Here is a 20381-nt window from a genome sequence, read left to right as displayed (position 1 = left end):
AGAGAAACCCTTCATGAAGCTAAATAGATTAGAGGCTCTTCCTCTGCAGGGTCTCAGAGGAACGGGGTAGGCGCGATCATTAAGGCGGATTTCAAATGGAAGATGCTTTTCCTTGGGAGAGAAATTACTCTGAGTTTCCAAAAGTATGCATTAGTTCTAGGAAATATATAAGGTGAAAACCCCCAATGTTAGCATTTACCACCAGAACCCATGCAGTGTGATGGTCTGGAAGTTACTGAACTTTGTCATGGTACCCCCTTGGCAATTGAATGGATCCTGCCTCTCTTTGGCCTTTTCTAATACCTTTCTATGCCTACTGCAATTGCCAGCATGAAGGAACTGTACAAATTCAGTATTCTTGCAGTGCAGCAGGTACATTAGGACTTGTAAAATGCCCAGTAAAGGAACAGGATTTCTGGTTCTTACAGACATCCTATCCCCCAGCTGTGCCATTGGGAGTCATTGCTGCTCTGTCCTTGGCCTCTAAACACATCATGGTAACAGCAAGGCCAAAAAATCCCTTGCAAAAGCAAAACCTGCCTTTGAAATCATGTTTACAAGCATGGCTTAGTACATGGCATCACACACCCAGATCCCTCTGGTCCATCTTCTGGTGCTGCCTTTACCTGGTGCAGGTTTCCTCAAGTGGGATATGGGGAGGGGAGAAAGAGGCTCAGGTTGCTCCTGTTTGTTTCTCTGTGGAGTTTGGGTAGGGATGGGAAGATGAGCTCAGTTGTTGCTCTGAGGTTTGCAGATGTTTAGCAGAAGTTGCCTCTGTTTTGGAGATCCTCAGAGGCAGCTTCACGCTCTCAAAACTGTTTTTATGCAATTACTTTTTAAACAATTTTTTTCTTCTTGACTTTCATCTTTCCTTTCCCTGCATTACTGGGTGAGAGTGAAGGGAAAATGGATTCCAAGCTTTTCCACACAGCTTTGTGTCCTAAGCAGCCTTTTCCAAGTCTCCATGTCTCTGGTCTTGAGCTTACTCACTGCTCTGTGGATGTTAGGTGTTGCAGGGATGCCTGTGGGAAAGGAAAATCCTGTGTAAAGAGTAGGCAGGCGAGATCAGGGTGCTTCTTTTTTGTTGCTTGAAGGAACATGCAGAAGCTCTGATTTTTCACTCTTGTTGGAGCCAGTCCAACAGAAACATCTCTGTTCTCTTGGCACCAAAGAGAGTGGCAGGTCCTCATTGGTGGCATTTGCACCAAAAATGAGGAGGGAATGCTGCCAGAAAACTTTCTTGTGCGAAGAGTGGCTATCACCTAGGGAGAGGATAGAAAAAGATTATGCTGAGGAAGTTAATTTTAAATGAATTAAAAGAAAATAAGTTCAGATTTTCTAGCAGAGCATCTTCCAGAAAAAGAAATCAAATAAAATAACAAAGAAGTTATAAATGGCAAATTCACCATTAGTTTCAATGAAGGATTAAGCAAATATGTGGACTTTTTAATAATAGCAATAAAAACCTACAAGTATCATAACAATATGCATGTTGTAAACTCATGTAATCGCTTGCAGTTATTGTTCCTAAACTGCATCTTGCTTTTTGCAACAGTAATATATTCTCTGTCTGCCTGGGAAGATTTGGTAGACAATGACTGCAATGATGGTACAAAAGTTGAAAGAGGTAATGTGGGGGAGTTCTGGAAGACTCTTTTCAGCTCTCTCTTTTGTTGTAGTTTATTTAAATGCAAATCTTTCAGGGGAAAAAAAAAAAAGTCCACAATCTGATAAATATTCAATAGCCTTGGTGCATTCATGAATGTGAGGCTGAGGTTATGGAAATGGTGAGTCATACAGAAACTTGTCCAGGGAAACAAGGCACTTCTGTGAAAGGAAGAGCAGGGTACAGCAAACTCTTCAATTTAGCCAAGGCCTAGAGTGTGTATTTTAGTGTCTTGTAATAGTGAATTTTCAAGATCTACTGTGTAGGAAAACAGTCACTTTGGTGATGTTCAGGCAGACCTCGGCAGCACTGCATTGAGCCAGCTGTAACCCAGGAGGGCCACGTGCCTGTGGTGTTACTGTGAGAAAAGCAGGGGACTGTGAGACCTGAGACCAGGTCACAGCCCACAGCTGCAGTCAGAATTGAGGGTGTAGAGGGTGGTGCCCAGGAATGTGGTTCTGCTGTGCTGTTTCAGGTTCTGGTTTGTGCCAGTAGAAAAGCTCTCCCCAGGCCAGGATCCTCTCCCAGGGCTGGACACACAGTCTGATGCAAGCAGGTGCCAAAGCTCATTTCCCTTTCTGTTCCCTGGTGAATCACTGTTTGTACAATGTGCATTTTGCTCCCTGGGCCCAAAATGTGGCCTGGGGAGACCCTGCTTTTCCTCTGTCAGTCCTGAAGAGGGCTATGAGAGACAGCTCCTCCACCTGAACAACGTTATGGAATGTTATAAATATGTTAATTCTCTAATTTATTAAGGTTAAAACTTACTTGACCTATTTTAAAAAAATGTGTCTGTTTCCAGGGTATCAACAATTAAAAAGGTACCTGAAAGAGACCTACAGAGTAGCTTGGGTGTATGTCATGAATGTCATGTTATTTCATGGCTTTACATTTAAGCATCTTAATTACCACATCTCCTTACACTTATAAGATTACCAACTAGAACTGGTTCAAAATTTTGTGTAAATGGAATCTGCCGAGCATAAAAAGAATTAACAGTGAACATCTTTTGTTTGTAGGTAGAGATGACACAAAAATGTGTGGTTTGGTATTTGTTGTGTGCTGGTATTGTTATTCTTGTCTATTTGTTATGTTTCTGCCATATTTCATTTTGAGTTCATTACAGAGCCTTGCCTTACAGTATGACATGACTAAGCTTATGTTTAGCATTATTATTATAATTATTATTATATAATTTGCTTGTAAGCTCTGCCTATTTTATTGCTGAATTATACATTTTTTAGCAATATTATTTAGAAAATAAATATCAGTAAATGTCTAGTTTTTTCAGATTTTACTCAGATCAATTTAAACTGTTCAAATCTTAGGTAAAATAAAATACTGCTTAGTAGAGCCTTAGGTAAAATAAAATACTGCTTAGTAGAGCCTTAATATTCATCACTGACAGGACTGGCCAGAAAACTACTGTTTAGGGAGAGTTCCCATATATTTTGGAATGAAAATCATCTCTTTTTTTCATGGCTTCTGGAGGAACAAGGGACAAATTCTCAATCTGATGCAGTTGAGGGCATGGAAGGTGGATCTTCTATATCCAAAACTAGTTCAGATATAGTTATTAGTTAAGATGTATCTCACTTTATAGTCTACACTTTCACATCCTACTTTGAGGGCACATTCTGATTATTATTGGTTGGTTGTTTTCTTGCTTTCAGTTGAGGACAAACTGCTGCAGGGACTCAGGCTTCTGTCCTCAAGCTGCAGGTGTCCAGAGGAGGATTTGCACAGGGGGACTCCCTTCTACACCTTAGGTCTGCCCTGGCTGGGCACCTTTCCCATCCTAGGCTGAGAGCAGAGCAACAGGATGCTCTGCCATGACTTGCTGAGCCAGGCAAGGTGGATATTTGCTGCCTGGAAGGCAAAGACAGTAAGTTTTTTTCAAATACTGAATAGCAAAATATTGACATTCAGAAGAAGAAAGCCCCCCCCACACACACCCAGTAATGAAATAAAAATGTATAGTCCTTCAGGAAACTATCATGCATTGCATGACAAGTAGATAAGAATGAATTGTTCCTTTCAGGTCAGTTTTAAAAAGAAAATATTTACAAAGTGAATCTTGCAGTCTAGATAAAAGCAATTTTGTTTTATGCAGCTGCCAGTGAAGAGTCTTGCTGCAGAGGTAACTTAAAAGTCAATAAACATAAATTATTTACATGAATTATTTAGAAGACAGGATAAAAATTTAGAAGATATGGTAAAAATGAATGAGTATTAAACCAGAATTAATCCACTATATAAACACTAAGGAATGTGTATATGTTCCTGGCAAATTGATAGTGACATCCATTTGGAATCTCAGTTTACATACATGAAGAAGGTGTAAGTGAATGTTTCATCATCTAATTGTAAATACATTTTAACTAAAATGTATGAGCTGAGTGTTAAGGATCAAGTAACTTAAATTAGAATATCTACAGTATATAAAAACAGACATGTCTGGCCAGATGGTGTGAGAATAAGAAGTAACTGGATTTCAAATAAATAACAAGCAACTAGAAATCATGTACCATGGGATTCACCTGACTACCACACATTAAAAGAACCTGCAAAGAAGAGATGAAGCAGTTAAAGAGAAAAGTTTCTATGTTGGAGGGGCAATGAAAAATCTCATTTAACTGAGATACTGTGTTAGTCATACTTTTTGCTTCTTCTGTGTGCAGAAATCAGATCTGAACAGAGCTCTTGGATCCTGGAGAAACCTGATGAGAGATGTCATTCCAAACCCACTGACAGAGAAGGAAGAGGAGTAATAGTACTCACATGTAAATGAAGTGAGGCAAATGGAAAATGCTTCACAACAAGAGGAAAAATTGAGGAATTAGGAGTGCCCAAAAGAGTGCTTTGTAGTACAGACACCTGTGGGATGGGAAGAAAATAATAAACAGGTAATGGAGATCAGAGAGGGTAGAGATAATTCCTCTGAAAATACTACAATGAGGTCCTTGAACTGCAGTTGCTCCTCTAGTAAACATCTGAATAAATATGGAGTCAGGAAATGGTTATTTATAAGCTAAAGCAAAAAGTCCATGGGTATTGCTTTTAAACATACATACTTTCTAAAGGACAAGCCTTAAAATTTCAAAAGTATGGGTGGTTGGGAATGAGAATTTCCACCATATCTTACAGTAGAGGAAAAGTAGAAACTGCTCATCTTAACACATCTTGTAAAATTCTGTAGGTTACCCAGTTTCAGGTTGTGTGCCCTTATTAAAGCACCAAGCATGTTTCTGGACTAATTACAGTAAAAGCACAGTTGTTCAACAGTGGTGTTTATCTGTTAGTTCAGCATAGTGATCACTGATTCTTGCATGAGTGACAGACAGGTTAAGTTAGAGATCTTCTGAAGGAGGACTTCATTAGCCATAGGGGAATAGGGGACAAAAGGAGGGGGGAAAAGGACTGACAAAGGTTGTATAAAAAGAAACCTTTAATGAAGATTTGCCATAAGGCAAGATAATACTTCTTGAGTGTTATGAACTGCAGAAACTGCATGAACACATTATATTTTAAACACTTAATCTGTTTTACAAACTATGTACATTCTTCTGCTAAATAAGATGAATTGGGATTCAAGAAGCAGCACATCCTGACAAATCTTCTCCTGAAGGCATCCATTAATATAAATCAACAGTAGCAATTTTGTTTGATCATTTATTTGCAAGAATCATTAAGGTTTATTAGCATAATTATTCCCTGTGGGACCTCATGTCACATAAATGAAAAATGGCATTATCAATATTTAAAAGATAAGTATGTAATGTTCAGAGTACTTAAACAGTACTCTGCAGGTGGTGTCCAGCTGTAGCAAATTAGATTAGGTTTGATTTCTAAATTCTAGAGATATAACTAGAGACTAAACTAGGCTCCTTATTGTGCAAGGCATAAGCAGGCAGCCACCCTCTGCAGTTATTCATTACTGTATAACTCTGTGTGTAACACTGTTTCTGATCTCAAGAAAGCAACCTGTCTTAAGATACCAAGGGGAAGTAAATATTGCTCACTGGTGGAAATCCTTCTATAATCTTGTCTTTCTTATTTTTAACAGTTCTATATGATGACCTCCAATTTTCTCAATGAAACAAGACAACTTTCTCCCTCATCTCAGTGGAGACATGGAGAAAGGCCCTGCTTTCCTGCAGGAGCTCTGAAACCAAAATCAGCTGCTGCCTCTGTACCAACTGTGATCATCTCAGTACTACCAATGAGCTTGGCTTACAGGAGCACTGTTTGAATGAGACATGAGGATTGATGCACAGCAAAGCCTGTGGGTGATGCTGTGGTGGGAACATCTCACAGACACAAATCTGTGGGCTTTGTGTGGCCCACAGCAATGCAGAGCCAATTCACCACTTCACTGAGGGATTTTTGTTGGAGCACAAAATTGCTATTTTAGCCCAGCAAAATCAGTAACCACTGTGTTCTCTTCTTCTCTCTAAAAGCTCTTGAATAAAACATTAGTGATTTTACTAAACAGGCCCCAGGACTCCTCCAGACACGTCCCTGTGTGGGGCAGGGAAGCAGAGCCGGCACCAGCCTGGGGCTCATCATGATGCTCTGCCAAGGCTGCTGGGCAGGAGGAAATGCCAGCATAAGAGATGGATGCAGGCAGCAGAATGACTTTCACCTTGCTCTCAGCCTTTCTGGGACTGATGTTTGTTTTCTGTTATTGCCCTTCAGTTGCCCTTTCTGTTGGTTGGCTTGAGGTTATGGCTGCAGATTAATTTGTTTAATACTCTGTTGTTGGCAGCAGACATCTTTTTTCTTAGTATTCTGCTCTTTGCTAAGCTCCCCTTTGGAGCTCCTCAGCTTTTTAATTATTCACAAAAGCTGAACTGAACTCTTTGGAATTAATTGTGTTTGGTAGCAGGTTTCAGGAATGAAGGGTTCTGCTTACTTCTAAGTACATTTCCTGGTGCTTTCAAGTCTGCACTCAAGTTAGAACACCTGCCAACACCTGGTTTTGTGCTTCCCAGGAGTGGGCAGGAAGCATATGCCATCTCACCCTTTTGCTCAGTGGATGCTTTCTGTGGGTGCTGCTATGGGAAGAGTAGTAAAGCTTAGCACTTAATAGCTTATTTACAATATGTCATTCAGCCTTGGAAATTACACATCTTCCTTCCAGAGGTGCATGTTCTGGTGGCATTGCATGCAAAATACTGAAAAGGAAACCATGTTCAGTGCTTAATTCCCGCCAAAATCAGCTGTGGGGATAATCACTGGGTGGAGGCCATGACTGGTTTTAGTTTTGCCTCTGCCCATTCAGTTGGGCACTTTGGCAGACAAGCTTGCAGGCTGGTTACTCAAATGCCTCCTCTACACCCTCACAGAAAACACAAGGATGGGCTAGAATAGAAAAAAATCTAATCTTTCCTTTCAAATGAAAAGCTACAAATGAAGCTTGTTATCTTGAAGGGCACTTTTTGACAAATACTTGTATAAGAGGTCCCATGTCAAAATCTCAGTAAACAGATACTTTTTACAAAACCTTTTACAAACAGAGCTTTCATACTCTTAAACTTTTAGATTATTTTCTAAAAATAATTTCCATTCAGTTTCCTAAGTAAGGACTCAGTCCTTTTGTTTGAACTTAGGATACCTGGTCTCTTTCATTGGTTATGATAGGTAAGTGGATAAAGGTCTTGCTGCAAAAACCACAAGTGTCATTATAGCAATGTTTTACAACATTCTTTGCGGAAGAACTGTATTTGCTGTCCCCAGAGCAGGTAATTCTTAGAGATGAAGCAGAAAGCCTGATATTCTCGGCAGAAAGCACTTGTGTGCTCCCCTCAGTAAACTGAGTCCTACAAGTAAATATTTATTAAACCCGCATTTGTCTCATCAGAAACAGATGTATTTTTGTTGAACACATTTGAAGCACTGAGTATTTTTGTTCCTTGTAGTATTTTAGTTTAGAGTCCATATTGTCATGTCACTGCTGCTATGGGGCATGTTTTCCCTACTACTGCAGGATAATTTAAAAAAAAAAATGTGCTAAGGCTTTGTTGACAGTGATAGCCCCTTAGCTGCTGAATCTGCTGTCCCATCCATCACTAATCTCAAGCAAAGCAAGCATTAGTTTCTCTGTGACTTATCTGGGTCCTTAGTAGATCAATAACACAGCTCAGATGTTTCAGTCTCTTCCCTGTTAATTCACATTTATCTTTTCATCCAAAGAAGGTAAATTACCTCACGGAGAAGCTGTGTTTTCCCCAATAGTGGTTTATAATGTTGCAAAGTCAGCATGACCCACATATCTTATCTCAGCTGGAATGCATTTGTCACTGTCTCATGTTATGATCATCTGGTAAAATGCCCTAGAAAAGAGGTAAACCTGCAAAATGGCTTCACCATTTTCATTTAATGACCTTTCCTGCTATGTGTTCCTGTATCACCTTCAACTGAAACTGCTACATAAAGGGAACTTACCTTTTCCCTTTAATGCTCCATTTCATAATTTTTACCATTAGCATTTCTCAGCAGTCTTCACTTTGTTGTCAGGAGTTCATCAGTGGGTGCTGGTACTGAGTTTAAGAATTGACTCGTTAAGATGCTGTGTTTAACCCTGAGAAAGGACTGCTGAGTTTAACTCTACATTTGTACAGTTGGCTGCTGATTACCTAAAAGCTTTTCAGGCTCTAGGAGAGTTTAATGCTCTTAGGAAAAAGAAATGAGAATCAGGTCACTGACCTGTAGCTGTAACCAGGCTGCTGCAAGCAGAAATACTCTGTGAGTTTGATAGCAGTTATGCAGCTGGGACTCATTCCTTTCCATACTACAGGAAGGTAGATATTTCATTATCTGTTACTCTAAAATCTCTATAATGGAAAGAAAACTTAAATATAAACACACTGGATTTCTAAGAAGTCTGACATAGCTGGTTGCTAAACCATTTTTATTCTCCTTCTTTAGAAGAGCAGAGCAACTCTGCTCTGCAAGTGTGAAATTCTTAGGTGTTTAACTGAGAAATTAATCCGTGCCATCAAGGAGCTGTGCTTTTTGACATGAGGAGAAGGTAGGTCTGTTTTCAGCACAGGGCTCAAATTCTTCCCAAATAAGAAGGTGAGAGGGAGGCCCCTCCAGGGAGCAGTGACCTGCTGTGACTGCACAGCTGGGAGGAGCAGCAGCAAAACCAGGTGCTTCCCTCCCAGGTGCAGGAGACCTTGAGAGGAACAAGAGGAGACCAATGAGATGACCTTGAGGAGGAGGAAAGCAGGATGTGCCAAGGGGCCCTGGCACTGAAAGGCTTGGCCAGGTGCAGGTGAGAGAGAACCACCAGGGAGGTGCAGTCAGAGCCCGGGCCAGAGAGCAGCGTGGTTACATGAAATGGGGAGCTTCTGGCTGCATGTAAAGAGAGGGAACAAAACAATTAAGTTGCCCAAGCTTTAGGACAGCAGCCTGCAGTGCGGGGGATGCTCTCAAGAGGTGAAACCAGCAGTTGTGCCTAAGTTGAGGGAAACAATTGTTTTCCATCTCTTACATATTCCATTTAATGGAAGAACAAGGCAAGAGCAATATTGAGTGCTTCTGTGGAGTTTCTGAATTAGTTTCCTCTCCTTGTTGTCTATGTGGAGTGACTATATGCTGGAAGTTTACTTTCCTTCCCTTGGGAATCTGCAGGCACAGTTTACTGAGCTGTCCCTAATCTTAATTTATGTTGGGGAAAAAAATCAGGACATTAAAGGTAAGATATTCTGAGCACAAACTGCTGTAAGGTAACGAGGATAAAAGTATTCTCTGGTTGCATTTTTTTTTCTTCTTTATATTTTAAACACACTTCAGCAAATGTGAAATGTATGGGAAATAAAAGAACAGTAAAGGCTCCAAGGTCTGGAAACCTCAAAATATTTTTTCCATTGAGAATCTTTCAGGATATTAGCCCTGTGTTCTGTCTCTTCTGTGAAAGATAGATACACTGCTAACAAATACTTTACATGCAAATACAAGCCACCTCTTAATTTTAAAAATAACTTTGTGAACTGACCCATTGGTTTCTGGTATATATTTTGCTCAAGCATTTTTACTCCCACTTTTCTGTCAGTGCCCTGCTGTCCTGGAGACTGACTCAAGGGATGTTTGTGCTCTTCTTTTAGAGGGTTGCTGTTCCAAAAGGAGGATGTCACGTGAACAAAGATGATATTTTACATCTCAAGGTTATTTGCTCCTATTTCCTGAAGTGAAGGGTAGGACTTTATTTTATTCTTTCCTTTGGTAAGAAAGAAAATTCTGTTTATTTCCAGTGAGGCGCATTGCTGTTCACAGAGAAGGGACAGCAAAAATATCTTTTGTATCTTTATTCCCCCACCTGCAAACCTTGAGCATTTAAAATCACTGCTGTGCCAGAGTAGTTAAAAGATTCCTCCTTTCCAAGTCAGTGCCTTGGAATCACTGGGGGTCGTTGACATTTACTTGTTTCCTTGCCTAATGTTGAAAAGAGAAGTGCAGTGGTGACACCACTTGCAAAGACGAATTAGGGAACATTAATGATCTTTTTGGTCTCATCCTCTCCCTGCTTGTATCTTTTAAAGACAGTCTCCTGTAGTTTATTTCTCCCTTCCCCAAGTGTTGTTGGAAAACACTTCTCTCCTTAAAAAGACAGAATAACCAAAGCTTCAGAAAGAATTCCACCAATTTGGGAAAATTTGGAAATGATTTAAAATAATATGTGTTCTCATCCCAAGAAGATATAGACACATTTATAGACAGCACTGCATCAGTAGAAACAATCACACTTGTTACCTAATTCTCAGAGGTGTTCTTCTCTTAAGCTTTATTAATTTTAATTAATTTTACAAAGTAGGTGACGCTAATTAATTTTAAATACTGCTTTAAATAAGCTTAAATGTCATTAGTTTTATGCAACTGTGTGGAAAAGAACATTAAGGTGAGGAGAGTTTGGGGAATTGGGTGCCACAAGGTTGATTTCCTTCCTCGAGCAGAGTCAGTCCGGGAAAAATGTAGAGAGCAGTTGTGCTCTGTGTAAGGTCTCTCTGGAATATGGAGGGCTGCGTTTTCCTAAATAACGCATATTCTGTACCAAGTAACCTTATCAGAATAATCAGTTTTGGTGATCATGGGTCATGTTCTGGCTGTTGTGTTCTGCCCTGTCCCTCTATCTCCCATACCCGCTGGAGAGCCCTCGTCATAGCTGTGAAGGAGATAAATTCCTTATTAAACGCTGCCACCTGGGGTTTGTGTTTAGAGGTGAGCCGGGTGCATTAATTTAAAGTCACGATTCAAGAAATGCGTTTCAATATCATCTTTCCAAGTCCCCCTCCCGGTGACGTCACGCTACTTTGGCCCCGCCCACTTAGCGACGACGCGTCGGGGTCGTGTCGCCATCTTGGCCAATCAGCGAGAGCGAGTCCCCGGAAGTGAAACCGCGTCCTGGAGCCCGGCGGCGCCGCGCGTTGCCACGGCAACGGCCTGCAGGATGGTAAAGGGGGGGCTAGTGAGGGGAGCGAGCTTGGGGGCCATGGCGAGTGGGACCCTGAGGGGAGTGACATTTGGGGGGGCATGGGGAGTGGGACCGTGAGGGGAGCGAGATTAGGGGGGCATGGCGAGTGGGACCGTGAGGGGAGTGATATTGGGGAGCCATGGCGAGTGGGACCATGAGGGGAGCGAGACTGAGTGCCGCATGGCGAGTGGGATCCTGAGGGGAGCGGCATGGGGAGTGGGACCGTGAGGGGAGCGAGACTTGGGGGGAGCGGGGCATGGGAAGTGGGACCGTGAGGGGAGCGAGCTTGGGGGCCATGGCGAGTGGGACCCTGAGGGTAGTGACATTTGGGGGGGGGCATGGGGAGTGGGACCGTGAGGGGAGCGAGACTGGGGCGGCATGGCGAGTGGGATCCTGAGGGGAGCGAGCTTAGCGAGTGGGACCGTGAGGGGAGCGAGACTGAGGAAAGGTCTGGGACCGTGAGGGGAGCGATATTGGGCGCGGCGTGGAGAGCGGGACCGTGACGGGAGGGACCGAGGAGAAGCGGGACCGTGACGGGGGCAGCATGGGGAGCGGGTCCCGCGGCTGTCCTGCGCCACCGCCTCTCCCTTGTTGCCCGCAGGCGTCCGAGGAGCGGGAGTGGGGCAGGCGGGCGGCCCGGCTGCGGGCCGAGCTGGAGCGGGAGCGGCGGCTGGATGAGGAGCTACGGGCGGTAAGAGCGGGGGCGGCCGCCCTCTGGGAGGGGGAAGGCTGAGGAGAAGAGTTCGCCTGGCTTTACCTTTGCCTGTCAAAAGCTTTCTCCATTAACAGTCATTTACTGACTCGGAAAGTCTTGCTTCACTGCACAGTCCCCTTGCGTTCTCCCAAATGTGCGTGTGCGAGAGGTGATACGGAAATTGTTTGTTCTCATCAGGCAGAAGAGAGCAGAAAGCAGAGAGCGCTGCAGCTGGAGCGAGAGCAAAAGCTGGCGGCTGAGCTGGCGAGGCGGGACCTCGAGAAAACGAGAGATGAGAAGATCAGGCAACAAGTCAGAGCAAACAGGTAATTCAGAAATTTCCCAGCTGTATCACATTGGCTGCTCCTGTTATCAGATTTGGGAAAATTGTAGCTGGAGTGGAGATGACTCAGACCTGGAAGGAAAAGCTACTTTGAGATCGAAGTATAATAATAAGTTAATTTTAAGCAAATTTTGTCAATAAAAAAGTTGATCCACAAAATTTTCATTTTGAACATATTTGCTAATATATAAATATGTATATTTATATGTATGTATTTATACTTGGGCATATCTGTGAGCATACATGTGTATGTACATGTACCTGTGCTTATATAGTAAGAAGTGAAGTATGCAGAACTGTTGATAGCACATGTAGAAATATAGGTACCTCTTATTTTCAAATGGATTTTTTTCTTTTTCTGCCCTTTAACTAGAGCAATATTTTTCATCAGGGTTGTCCCAATGAAAAGTACTGTGTTTAAATAGTGATGGAAACACAATTTCTTCCCCTAGATACCTACCCTCTTGTAATAGGATAACTTTTTTTTTCCCCTCCAGTCTTGAACTTCGAGAGTTAGAAAGCAAGCTGAAATCTGCTTATATGAATAAAGAACGAGCTGCACAGATTGCTGAAAAAAAAGCTATACACAATGAGAACATGGTAATTAGCATATCCCAGCACCTGAGTCACATAATTCGTTTTATGGATTGTGTAGAAGATTTTATCTTTGACCTTTTCTATCTAAAATATTGTTCAAGCATTCAGTGCTATTGAAAATATATTTTGTATTATGAAGGATTAAAGCAATAACTAGCTATAAGAAAAAGGTTTACTTTGCCATTGCAGTTGAAGGAGTAGTGATTGAATTAGGTATATGACTAGTTATATTTGCTATTTTACTGGTTTTGTAGTATTTACCCAAGTCAAAACTATGATACCCTTTGTACAGTAAGCGTTTACAGTGGTGAATCCTTACCTCAGAGTCTGGTTGTTGAAAACAATGTTACTCTCTCCAAACAGTGATCTGGGTAACTTCAGAAGACTTGCAAGCTTGTATTTATCTGTACAAAGATATTGGTGGTCAGGCAGGTGATTCTGATGGTGTTAATGCTTTATACAGGGCTCAGTGCAGGCACTTGCTGTACAGCAGTGTGTTCAGTGAGGGTGTCCTCTGTAGCCCAGCCTCATTCCAGTCATTGTGCTGATGTGAGTGAGTCCCACCTGTGCTCCAATGCTCAATACTTTGTTCTTTAAGTATTTTTAGTGCTCCTCCAGTTGGTCAGATCTTGAGGGTGCCCTTCAAGGGTTCTACTGACTGGATTAAGCTATTAAGCATGTTAAGGCTCTATATTTATAGATTGAGGTGGAAGACTTTCATTTCTGGTAATGCTGCATAATTCCTTTCCATACTGTGTATTTTTTCATTACAAGCTGTAGTAGTGGGAGTGAAAAGGAATCTAGCATTGACATTTTCCCCACAGAAATGGGAGGATGAAGTAGCCCAAGCAATAAAGGAAGATTATGACAGGTATCTGAAAGAAGAAATGTCTGCAGAACTGAAGCGAAACCAGGAGAAGAAAACTTACCATCAAGAACTGGACAAACAGGTTGAGGAACAGGAGAAGAAGAAGCAAGAGGCTTATGAAGAGTTTCTAAGAGAGAAACACATGATTGATGAAATTGTAAAAAAGATCTATGAAGAAGAACAAATGTTAGTTACTTTGAATTTTATTATTTATTAATTTAAAACAAAGCAACTCATACAATTCTGCACAGAAAGCTAATTTGCATGCACCTATTCCATATATATACTAAGCCCATTTTAGTTTCCCTTGGTCACATTTTAGTAACAAGAGACTGACTTGCATGGATTTTCTTGTTGAAACCTCAGAATATCCCAGTCACTCTTGTGTCCTTGTTCCACAAATATGAAATCCAGCTTATTTGCAGGAGGGCTTCCATTGGACACAACATCACATTAGAAACTTTTACCTCTCCTTGTGTCCCTTTGTTTGCATGTCTTAGGAACAGGGAAGGAGAGGAGGTTTCTGAGGGCAGAGTATTGTGTGTGTGTGGGGAGAGTTCAGTGTAAATAAAAAGTTTAGGGGTTGTGGTGCTATTGGGCTTTGTTTTCTTTCTCTTTGAATGGGGCATACATAAGATGCAGCAGCAGTGTGTACTTTGTGTACAGTCTGCCTTCCAGAAAGGTGTTAGACATGAGATTCCCTTCTTGGGGCAGTTTATTACTAAGTGGTTTCAATTTAGCTATCTAGTTTCTAGCTGAATGGTTAAAGACAGTCACTTAAATCTTAGTCTCAGAAATATGTTAATGGTGAGCATCTGGTTAAATACTTACTTATTATGTTAAATAATTATTTGAACAGTTTTTTTCCATCTTCTACAGAAAAAAGCAACGGAAGTTAGATAAAATAAGAGAAACTCAGACATATATTGAAGAGTTTATAAAAGAACAAGCTATCTGGAGGAAGAGGAAACAGGAAGAGATGGAAGAAGAAAATAGGAAAATTATGGAGTTTGCCAACATGCAACGACAAAGAGAAGACGGTTGGATGGCTAAAGTTCGAGACAGTGAAGAGAAAAAACAGAGAGTTCAAAACATGGTATCAAAAATTGAAATTGTTGAAAAAATTATTCCATGTTTTTGTGTTTCATTTAGAAACCTTTCCTTCTTGTACTAGCTTGCCAAGACCATGGAAAGAGAAGAACAGAGACGTAAAGAACGGGAACAAATCCTCCAAGATCTGTATATGGAAGAACAAGAAGCGATGGAAAGGAAGAAGGAGATGGTAAGTGCTGCCAGGTATATGAAAGATTTTTTTTCCACACGTTGGATTTCTAAGTCTGTTAGTGTTGTTTGTGACTTCAGGGTTTCCAGTTATGTTTTAGCACAAAGTATTTATTTTCAACTCTATTTTCTAAATGTTCTCAGTCAGGCAGTTTATAGATTAGCTTAGGTTTTGGAGGGAAAATTTTGTACTTTGAGTTTCCTTTTCTGTTCCTAATATATTTAATTTCAACCAGGAAGGCAAGTGAATGTTTTGAATACCCTTGTGGCCCCATTTATACATTTATTTATCTTGTGAAGGAAAACACCAGTAACTTTCAAGTTTGGATTTAAGCTAAGCAGTTTAATTAATTGGGTTTTTTCTGCATGTCTGTTTCCTATGGGCCTGGATATACTCTGTCTTACCTTGCTGTGGGTGACAGACAAAATGTAACAGTGTTGAGATACCAAACACTGCAGTTTTCAGAGTGTTGTTCAGGACGACTGTCTGTTGATTCCCTTCATCATAGTGGGAAAAAAAATCCCCTTTGGTTTTGGACTTAATTTTGAGAATCTTGTGACATTTGCCAAGCTGATTAATACTGGAGAGCACTGTCAGATATGGAATGTTTGCTCCAGTTAGTTATGCTAGGAGCTAAAAGCTACAGTAAATTTATTCCAAGATAAATGGAGTAGGTTGGCTGCTGCTGTTGAGCATTTTTCAAAGTATTTTCAGTAATACTGCATTTTACTACATTTCCTTTCTAGGCAGAAATTGAAAAGAGAATAAGGCAGCGCCTAGACTTAAGGCAAGCCTATGAAAAGCAGGTTGCTCTAAAGGCAGCAGAAGAAGAAGCTAGGAGAGAAGAGGACAGAGCTCTGCAGCAGCAGATTTCGGCCCAGCAGGCTGAGGAAGATCGCATTAAGCAGCTGAACGCTCAGAAACGGAGAATGAAACAGCTCGAACACAAAATGGCCGTGGAAAAAATCCTCGAGGACCGGCGCAAACAGGGCATTGCAGAGAAGGTGAGAGTCTCACATGCACCTTCCGTTTGTGCAGTGTTTAAGATAGGAATACTTGTGCTATCCTAAGGGACAATGGTGTTGGTAGGGAAAGGTGGATGAGAATTGCAGAGAGTAGTGGGGGGAACCAGGACCTTGTTTTGGTTTCTAACAAGAAAAAAAACTTGAGCTTCTTTTTTAGCTCAAGAGGTTGGGGTCAACAACATTCCTGCCCTCCTGTGTAGCTGTGTACTGCAAATACCTGTTTGGGAGCCATGAGATCAGCAACACAACTGCTGTCCAGTTTCACGTCCCTGGTCAGCTGCACTGGTAATGATGCTTGAGGAGGGGATGGCCTAGTCTTGCTTTGAGGTCAGGTCTCTTTTATTGAGTTCTGAGGAAGAAAAGGTGTAAGCTGAAAACAAGACATGGAATCCCATACTGCTGTCTCCAGACCTGTGTATAGGGTATAAATCACCTGTGTAATGTGGATTGCAATTTCCAGTCATCAGTGTGAGAATTCATAGCTATTGTTCCTTTCCCTGGATTAGAGCATTAGGGCTGCTCTAATCTGAGAGCCGAAAAGCCACCAGAACTGAACATTGCCTGCCTTCCTGAGGGCTTCTGACACCAAACACTTGGATAGCAGACTCACCCCACGACTTGCCATTCAGTTTTGTCTTTTGTTTTCCAGTTGCCAGACAGATATTATTTAAACAATGCTTTGTAGGTTTTCCATACACTTTTCCATCCTTTTCAGGAGCATTTCCTGTGACCAGGAATTAGGAAGTTCAAAATTTATTCCACTAAAATTTTTTCTCTTTATGCTGTTGTGGAGAGTGGCGGAAACAAATGCTCACAGAGCTGAAACAGAACTTAGGAAAACTTGTTTATTGTAGGAGCGTGAACTTGAAGAAAGAGAGTTAGAGAAGAAAAGGCAAGAAAGGATCCGTGCAATTATTGAAGAGGAGAGACAGAAACTCTTGAAGGAGCATGCATGGAAATTGCTGGGTTATCTTCCTCGAGTAAGTGAATTGTATTTTAAATACTTTTAATGTCTGTCCTGTAAATTGGTTTTCTCCTGGGTAGTTCAAGGTGAAGCTGCAGAACTGTGGCAGTTCCTGGAGTCAGTGGATGTCCTTTCTGTGTCAGCTCACCTGCTCTCACCTGCTCTCACCTCTTCCTTTTGCCTTTTAGCTGGGCCCGTTTCCAGCACTGCTCTTTGTGCTGAGGGGCTTTGGGCTCTCTGGCACTATTGATGCCTTGTACAGAACTCTCTGAAAGCTTCCACAGCACTTTGCACGTCCTGTGTTTGAAATATGGAACATGAGTTCTACAGCAGGGCTTCTCTAGCTAAAAAGGAGTCCACCACACCTTAAAATCCATTTCCACAAATTTCTTAGTTGGGGTTTTGGCAGCAATTTCTTGCAGCTCCCTGACTTGTCTGCCAAATATTCCATAACTATGGACTCTGCAGCAGTGCAATGAACTGCAGCATTTACAGAAGCATTATAGAGCTTACTCTGTTCATCCTGGTGTTTTTAAAAGTTAAAAAGATGGAAGCACTTATTGCAATAAACTACAATTTATTTTGTATTGTGCTTCGCAATTGGAAAGATCTCCTAATAGTACACAAATGAACTGAGAGCTGCCTTAGGGATATAAAATTGCATTTACAAAAGAGAGGGAACTATCCATCTGTTAAAGAAATTCTGCAATACTGGAAAACCTTAAGTAGAACAGAGTTTAACATTTATTCAAATATTAATACCATTATTGGTGCAGGAGTGTGTAACACTTAGAGTGAGTTGTTCTCTAATGTGGATTTCATTAAAGGATAACTCATATTGACACAATTTTGATAAAATTAAACTTTAATTAAATAAATTGAATTAAAATTAATTAAACTTAAAATTAATTTAAATTTTTCTGGTTTGAATTTTCTGTTGTAGGAAGCCTTGGCAATTTCAGTGTCCAGGGCTCACACGTGTGCCATGTATGATGTTCTATTTTTCTGTTCTCTTGAGTTGGGTGTTCCTACATCTCATTACTTCACTCAAAATGGTTAAACAGCAAAGTGCTACCAAATAGGAAACTTTCCAATATAAATGCAGTTTGTAACTTTTTTCCTCTTTTTTAAATGCTATTCTGTGGGTCATACATATTTTTAACAGTAAAATTAATTTAGAATTAGAAATTTAGATTTCTGTGTGAAGGTCCTCTTCTCAAAAACATAGTTTTTGATTAAAGTGTCCAGCATTACTTGTTTTCCTGTTATTTCTTTTTAAGAGTTAATTCCAGCAAGGCAAAGGGGGAGACAGAGCCCAGCCCAGCCTGGGCCTCTTTTCACTACAGTTGCTTGATTTTACCAAACCTGCCCCTGTGCTGTACTGACTCTGTTCACTCCTGTGAGCAAGAGAATGCAGCTAAATGTTGTCTTTTGGCAGAAGAAAAGGGGGCACAGATTGTAACTCACCTGTTTGGGTTTTGTGCAATCAGGCTTGCTTTAAAGGCACCATAGTATTATGGATACCATTATGGATACCATATTTTCTCAAATAGAAAATTTCAGAAATTCATAGTTTTTACCTTATGATATTTCTTTCCTGTTAATGCAGGGAATACTCAAAGATGAAAATGATATTAACATGCTTGGAGAAGATTTCAGGTTGGCTTACCAGCAGAGAAGAGGTAATGAACTTTCAGAAGAGAGCTGAACCTTCCCCCAGCTCAGCTCCTGCTTTGCCACTAGGTGTCGTCGGATTCCCAGTGAAAGCTTCATTTGCTTTTAACGTGAGGAATTCCTTTTTAATAGCATTAACAGCCTTCATTTTAAAACCGAAGTTCTAAATGCATGAGCAGTTAGTTTTTTAGAAGTGCATTTGCATTTTTTAGAAGTCCATTTGCATTTTATAGAAGTCCACTTACATTTTTCATCAATAAACTGTTCTGGAGTTCTCAATTCTTCTCAGTTAGTCATGTAGTAATGTTAGAAATGTTTTCTTCAGCAATGCAGCAGAACCCTAACCTAGCATGTGTATTCCAGTCTGGACTGAAGGATTCTCCTAATGCACTGGGAAGCTGTGGCTGCACTGGCACTACACTACTACAGCCCTCATTCACATGCAGTGTGTCTCATCTCCACGAGGTAGATCTGAGGTACTTCACTGGTAGGATCTAAGCAGATATGCTGTGTCATTCTGAGGTCAGAACTACTGTTCATACCTTTCTTTAAATGCATAAACTGACTGGTTTTGTCCCATGTTCTTACTCACTTACTCTGAGGGATGAATCCATTGAAATAGCTGAGGTGTGGCAGAAGTTCATGCAAGCAGCACAGGCTTGTATTGCTCCTGTTCATAAATGTACACACAATAGGCTCAGTTCTTCTACCCTGAATCTGTTTTCTAGTTATTGATTACAATGATGAATAATGAAATTTTTATATGGATGTGATGCTTGTAGAGCACCTGGGAATATGGAGTCATTGCTCCTGCCTGTATCCCAAAGCAGCAGCTGATGGCCAGGGAAGGGTTTAACAATTCCTTGACTGAAGGAACACTTTTACACAACCCAGCTCCATGGGACTGTGGAGTCTGTCTGGGTGATGAGAGGCAGTCTCATGTATGGTTATGCCAGCCAGGGGCACTCAGATGTTATTGCTAAAACAAGTTATGGTCATTTCTATTAAAGAGCTGTTGGTGCTTAAATTAGATGCCAGACCAGCTAGCTTTGAGGGGAGATCTGTTACAGAGAACAGACCAGGCCAATTTTCCAACCACGTGTTTTAAAAAGGACATGACATTTTCTTCTCAAGTGGATCACTGGTTAGTTTATTTCTGTTGCAACAAGGAATTTTCTGAGACTAAATCCTGACTTCCTTGGACTGAATACGACCATAGGTAAGGTACAGTTTTAAATGCTAGAACAGAGCAAACTGATATCAAAGTTCACTTGTTGGAATAGTCCTTGCATGGTCTGTGCTTCTCTGCTCCTTACAGAATGGGCAGTTTGGCCTGACAATGAAGTAGAAATTTGTGTTTCATATGACATTACAACACAAGCTATCAGGCTGACAAAAGTTTAACTATTTAAACATAAGAAAAATCAACAAAATCAATTCAGTGGGATATACAGTTATTAACTATTAACAAGGACTCATATACAGTCTCAAAATAATGTACCATCTGACTCATCTTTCAAACAGAAGTTATTTAATGGGATCAATAATTTCCCCACTCAAGAGCTTTCATGAATTCCTCTTCGGTAAAAGAAAGCATCTTGGCAGCTTCAATGTGCATCTAAAAAAAAAAAGTGAGCAGAAGGTAAAATAGTGAATGAGCAATACAAAATCCTGACTAACTGGGATATTTTATGGGTTTATATAAAGCAATTAATATTTAATAATTAATTCATTAATAAAGAAATTCCTGAAAATCTGACAACTCTTGTGACATCTGAAGAACACACATAAGA

The 20381-nt window shown here is 40.8% G+C and overlaps 2 protein-coding genes and 1 long non-coding RNA gene across 11 annotated transcripts in view; 2 read left to right on the top strand and 1 right to left on the bottom strand.

Annotated features, from left to right (window-relative positions):
• The first annotated feature begins 3027 nt into the window (after positions 1 to 3027).
• On the top strand, positions 3028 to 7610 carry LOC141730574 (uncharacterized). The gene is made up of 3 exons (XR_012582160.1): positions 3028 to 3551; positions 4348 to 4572; positions 5733 to 7610. It is a non-coding gene; the product is annotated as an uncharacterized LOC141730574 (long non-coding RNA).
• Positions 7611 to 10968: 3358 nt separating this feature from the next.
• Positions 10969 to 20282, top strand: MNS1 (meiosis specific nuclear structural 1). Of its 6 annotated transcripts, none has more exons than XM_014267594.3 (10): positions 10969 to 11120; positions 11743 to 11832; positions 12034 to 12161; positions 12676 to 12778; positions 13600 to 13829; positions 14523 to 14739; positions 14818 to 14925; positions 15672 to 15929; positions 16805 to 16930; positions 18524 to 20282. In XM_014267594.3, the coding sequence occupies exons 1-10, from the start codon at positions 11118 to 11120 to the stop codon at positions 18620 to 18622; spliced, it is 1362 nt and encodes a 453-aa protein (XP_014123069.3). In that variant the 5' UTR covers positions 10969 to 11117; the 3' UTR covers positions 18623 to 20282. The 6 variants fall into 6 exon arrangements, with proteins under 6 accessions (XP_014123069.3, XP_074405500.1, XP_074405498.1 ...); XM_074549399.1 differs by lacking the exon at positions 10969 to 11120 and adding an exon at positions 11135 to 11183; XM_074549397.1 differs by lacking the exon at positions 10969 to 11120 and adding an exon at positions 11266 to 11328.
• The window catches only part of TEX9 (testis expressed 9), a 21815-nt gene continuing 21143 nt past the window's right edge, over positions 19710 to 20381 (bottom strand). For all 4 annotated transcript variants that reach the window (XM_074549400.1, XM_074549402.1, XM_014267595.3 and 1 more), the window contains one exon: positions 19710 to 20206. In XM_074549400.1, coding sequence (XP_074405501.1) covers positions 20129 to 20206 — 78 coding nt within the window. In that variant the 3' untranslated portion in view covers positions 19710 to 20128. The remainder of the gene's footprint in view (positions 20207 to 20381) is intronic.

The sequence above is a fragment of the Zonotrichia albicollis genome, chromosome 11 (assembly GCF_047830755.1).
Source record: "Zonotrichia albicollis isolate bZonAlb1 chromosome 11, bZonAlb1.hap1, whole genome shotgun sequence".
NCBI lineage: Eukaryota > Metazoa > Chordata > Aves > Passeriformes > Passerellidae > Zonotrichia > Zonotrichia albicollis.
Note: the sequence above shows the minus strand (reverse complement) of the source record. Positions and strands in the feature narration are given on the sequence as shown.

Excerpts from the sequence above, each read along its gene's own strand:
- MNS1 (XM_074549396.1), top strand. The coding sequence starts at position 11,686 with ATGGGGAGCGGGTCCCGCGGCTGTCCTGCGCCACCGCCTCTCCCTTGT. Across the intron at positions 13,830-14,522 it reads ATCTATGAAGAAGAACAAAT|AAAAAAGCAACGGAAGTTAG; the intron begins GTTAGTTACTTT and ends CATCTTCTACAG. Across the intron at positions 16,931-18,523 it reads TGCTGGGTTATCTTCCTCGA|GGAATACTCAAAGATGAAAA; the intron begins GTAAGTGAATTG and ends CTGTTAATGCAG.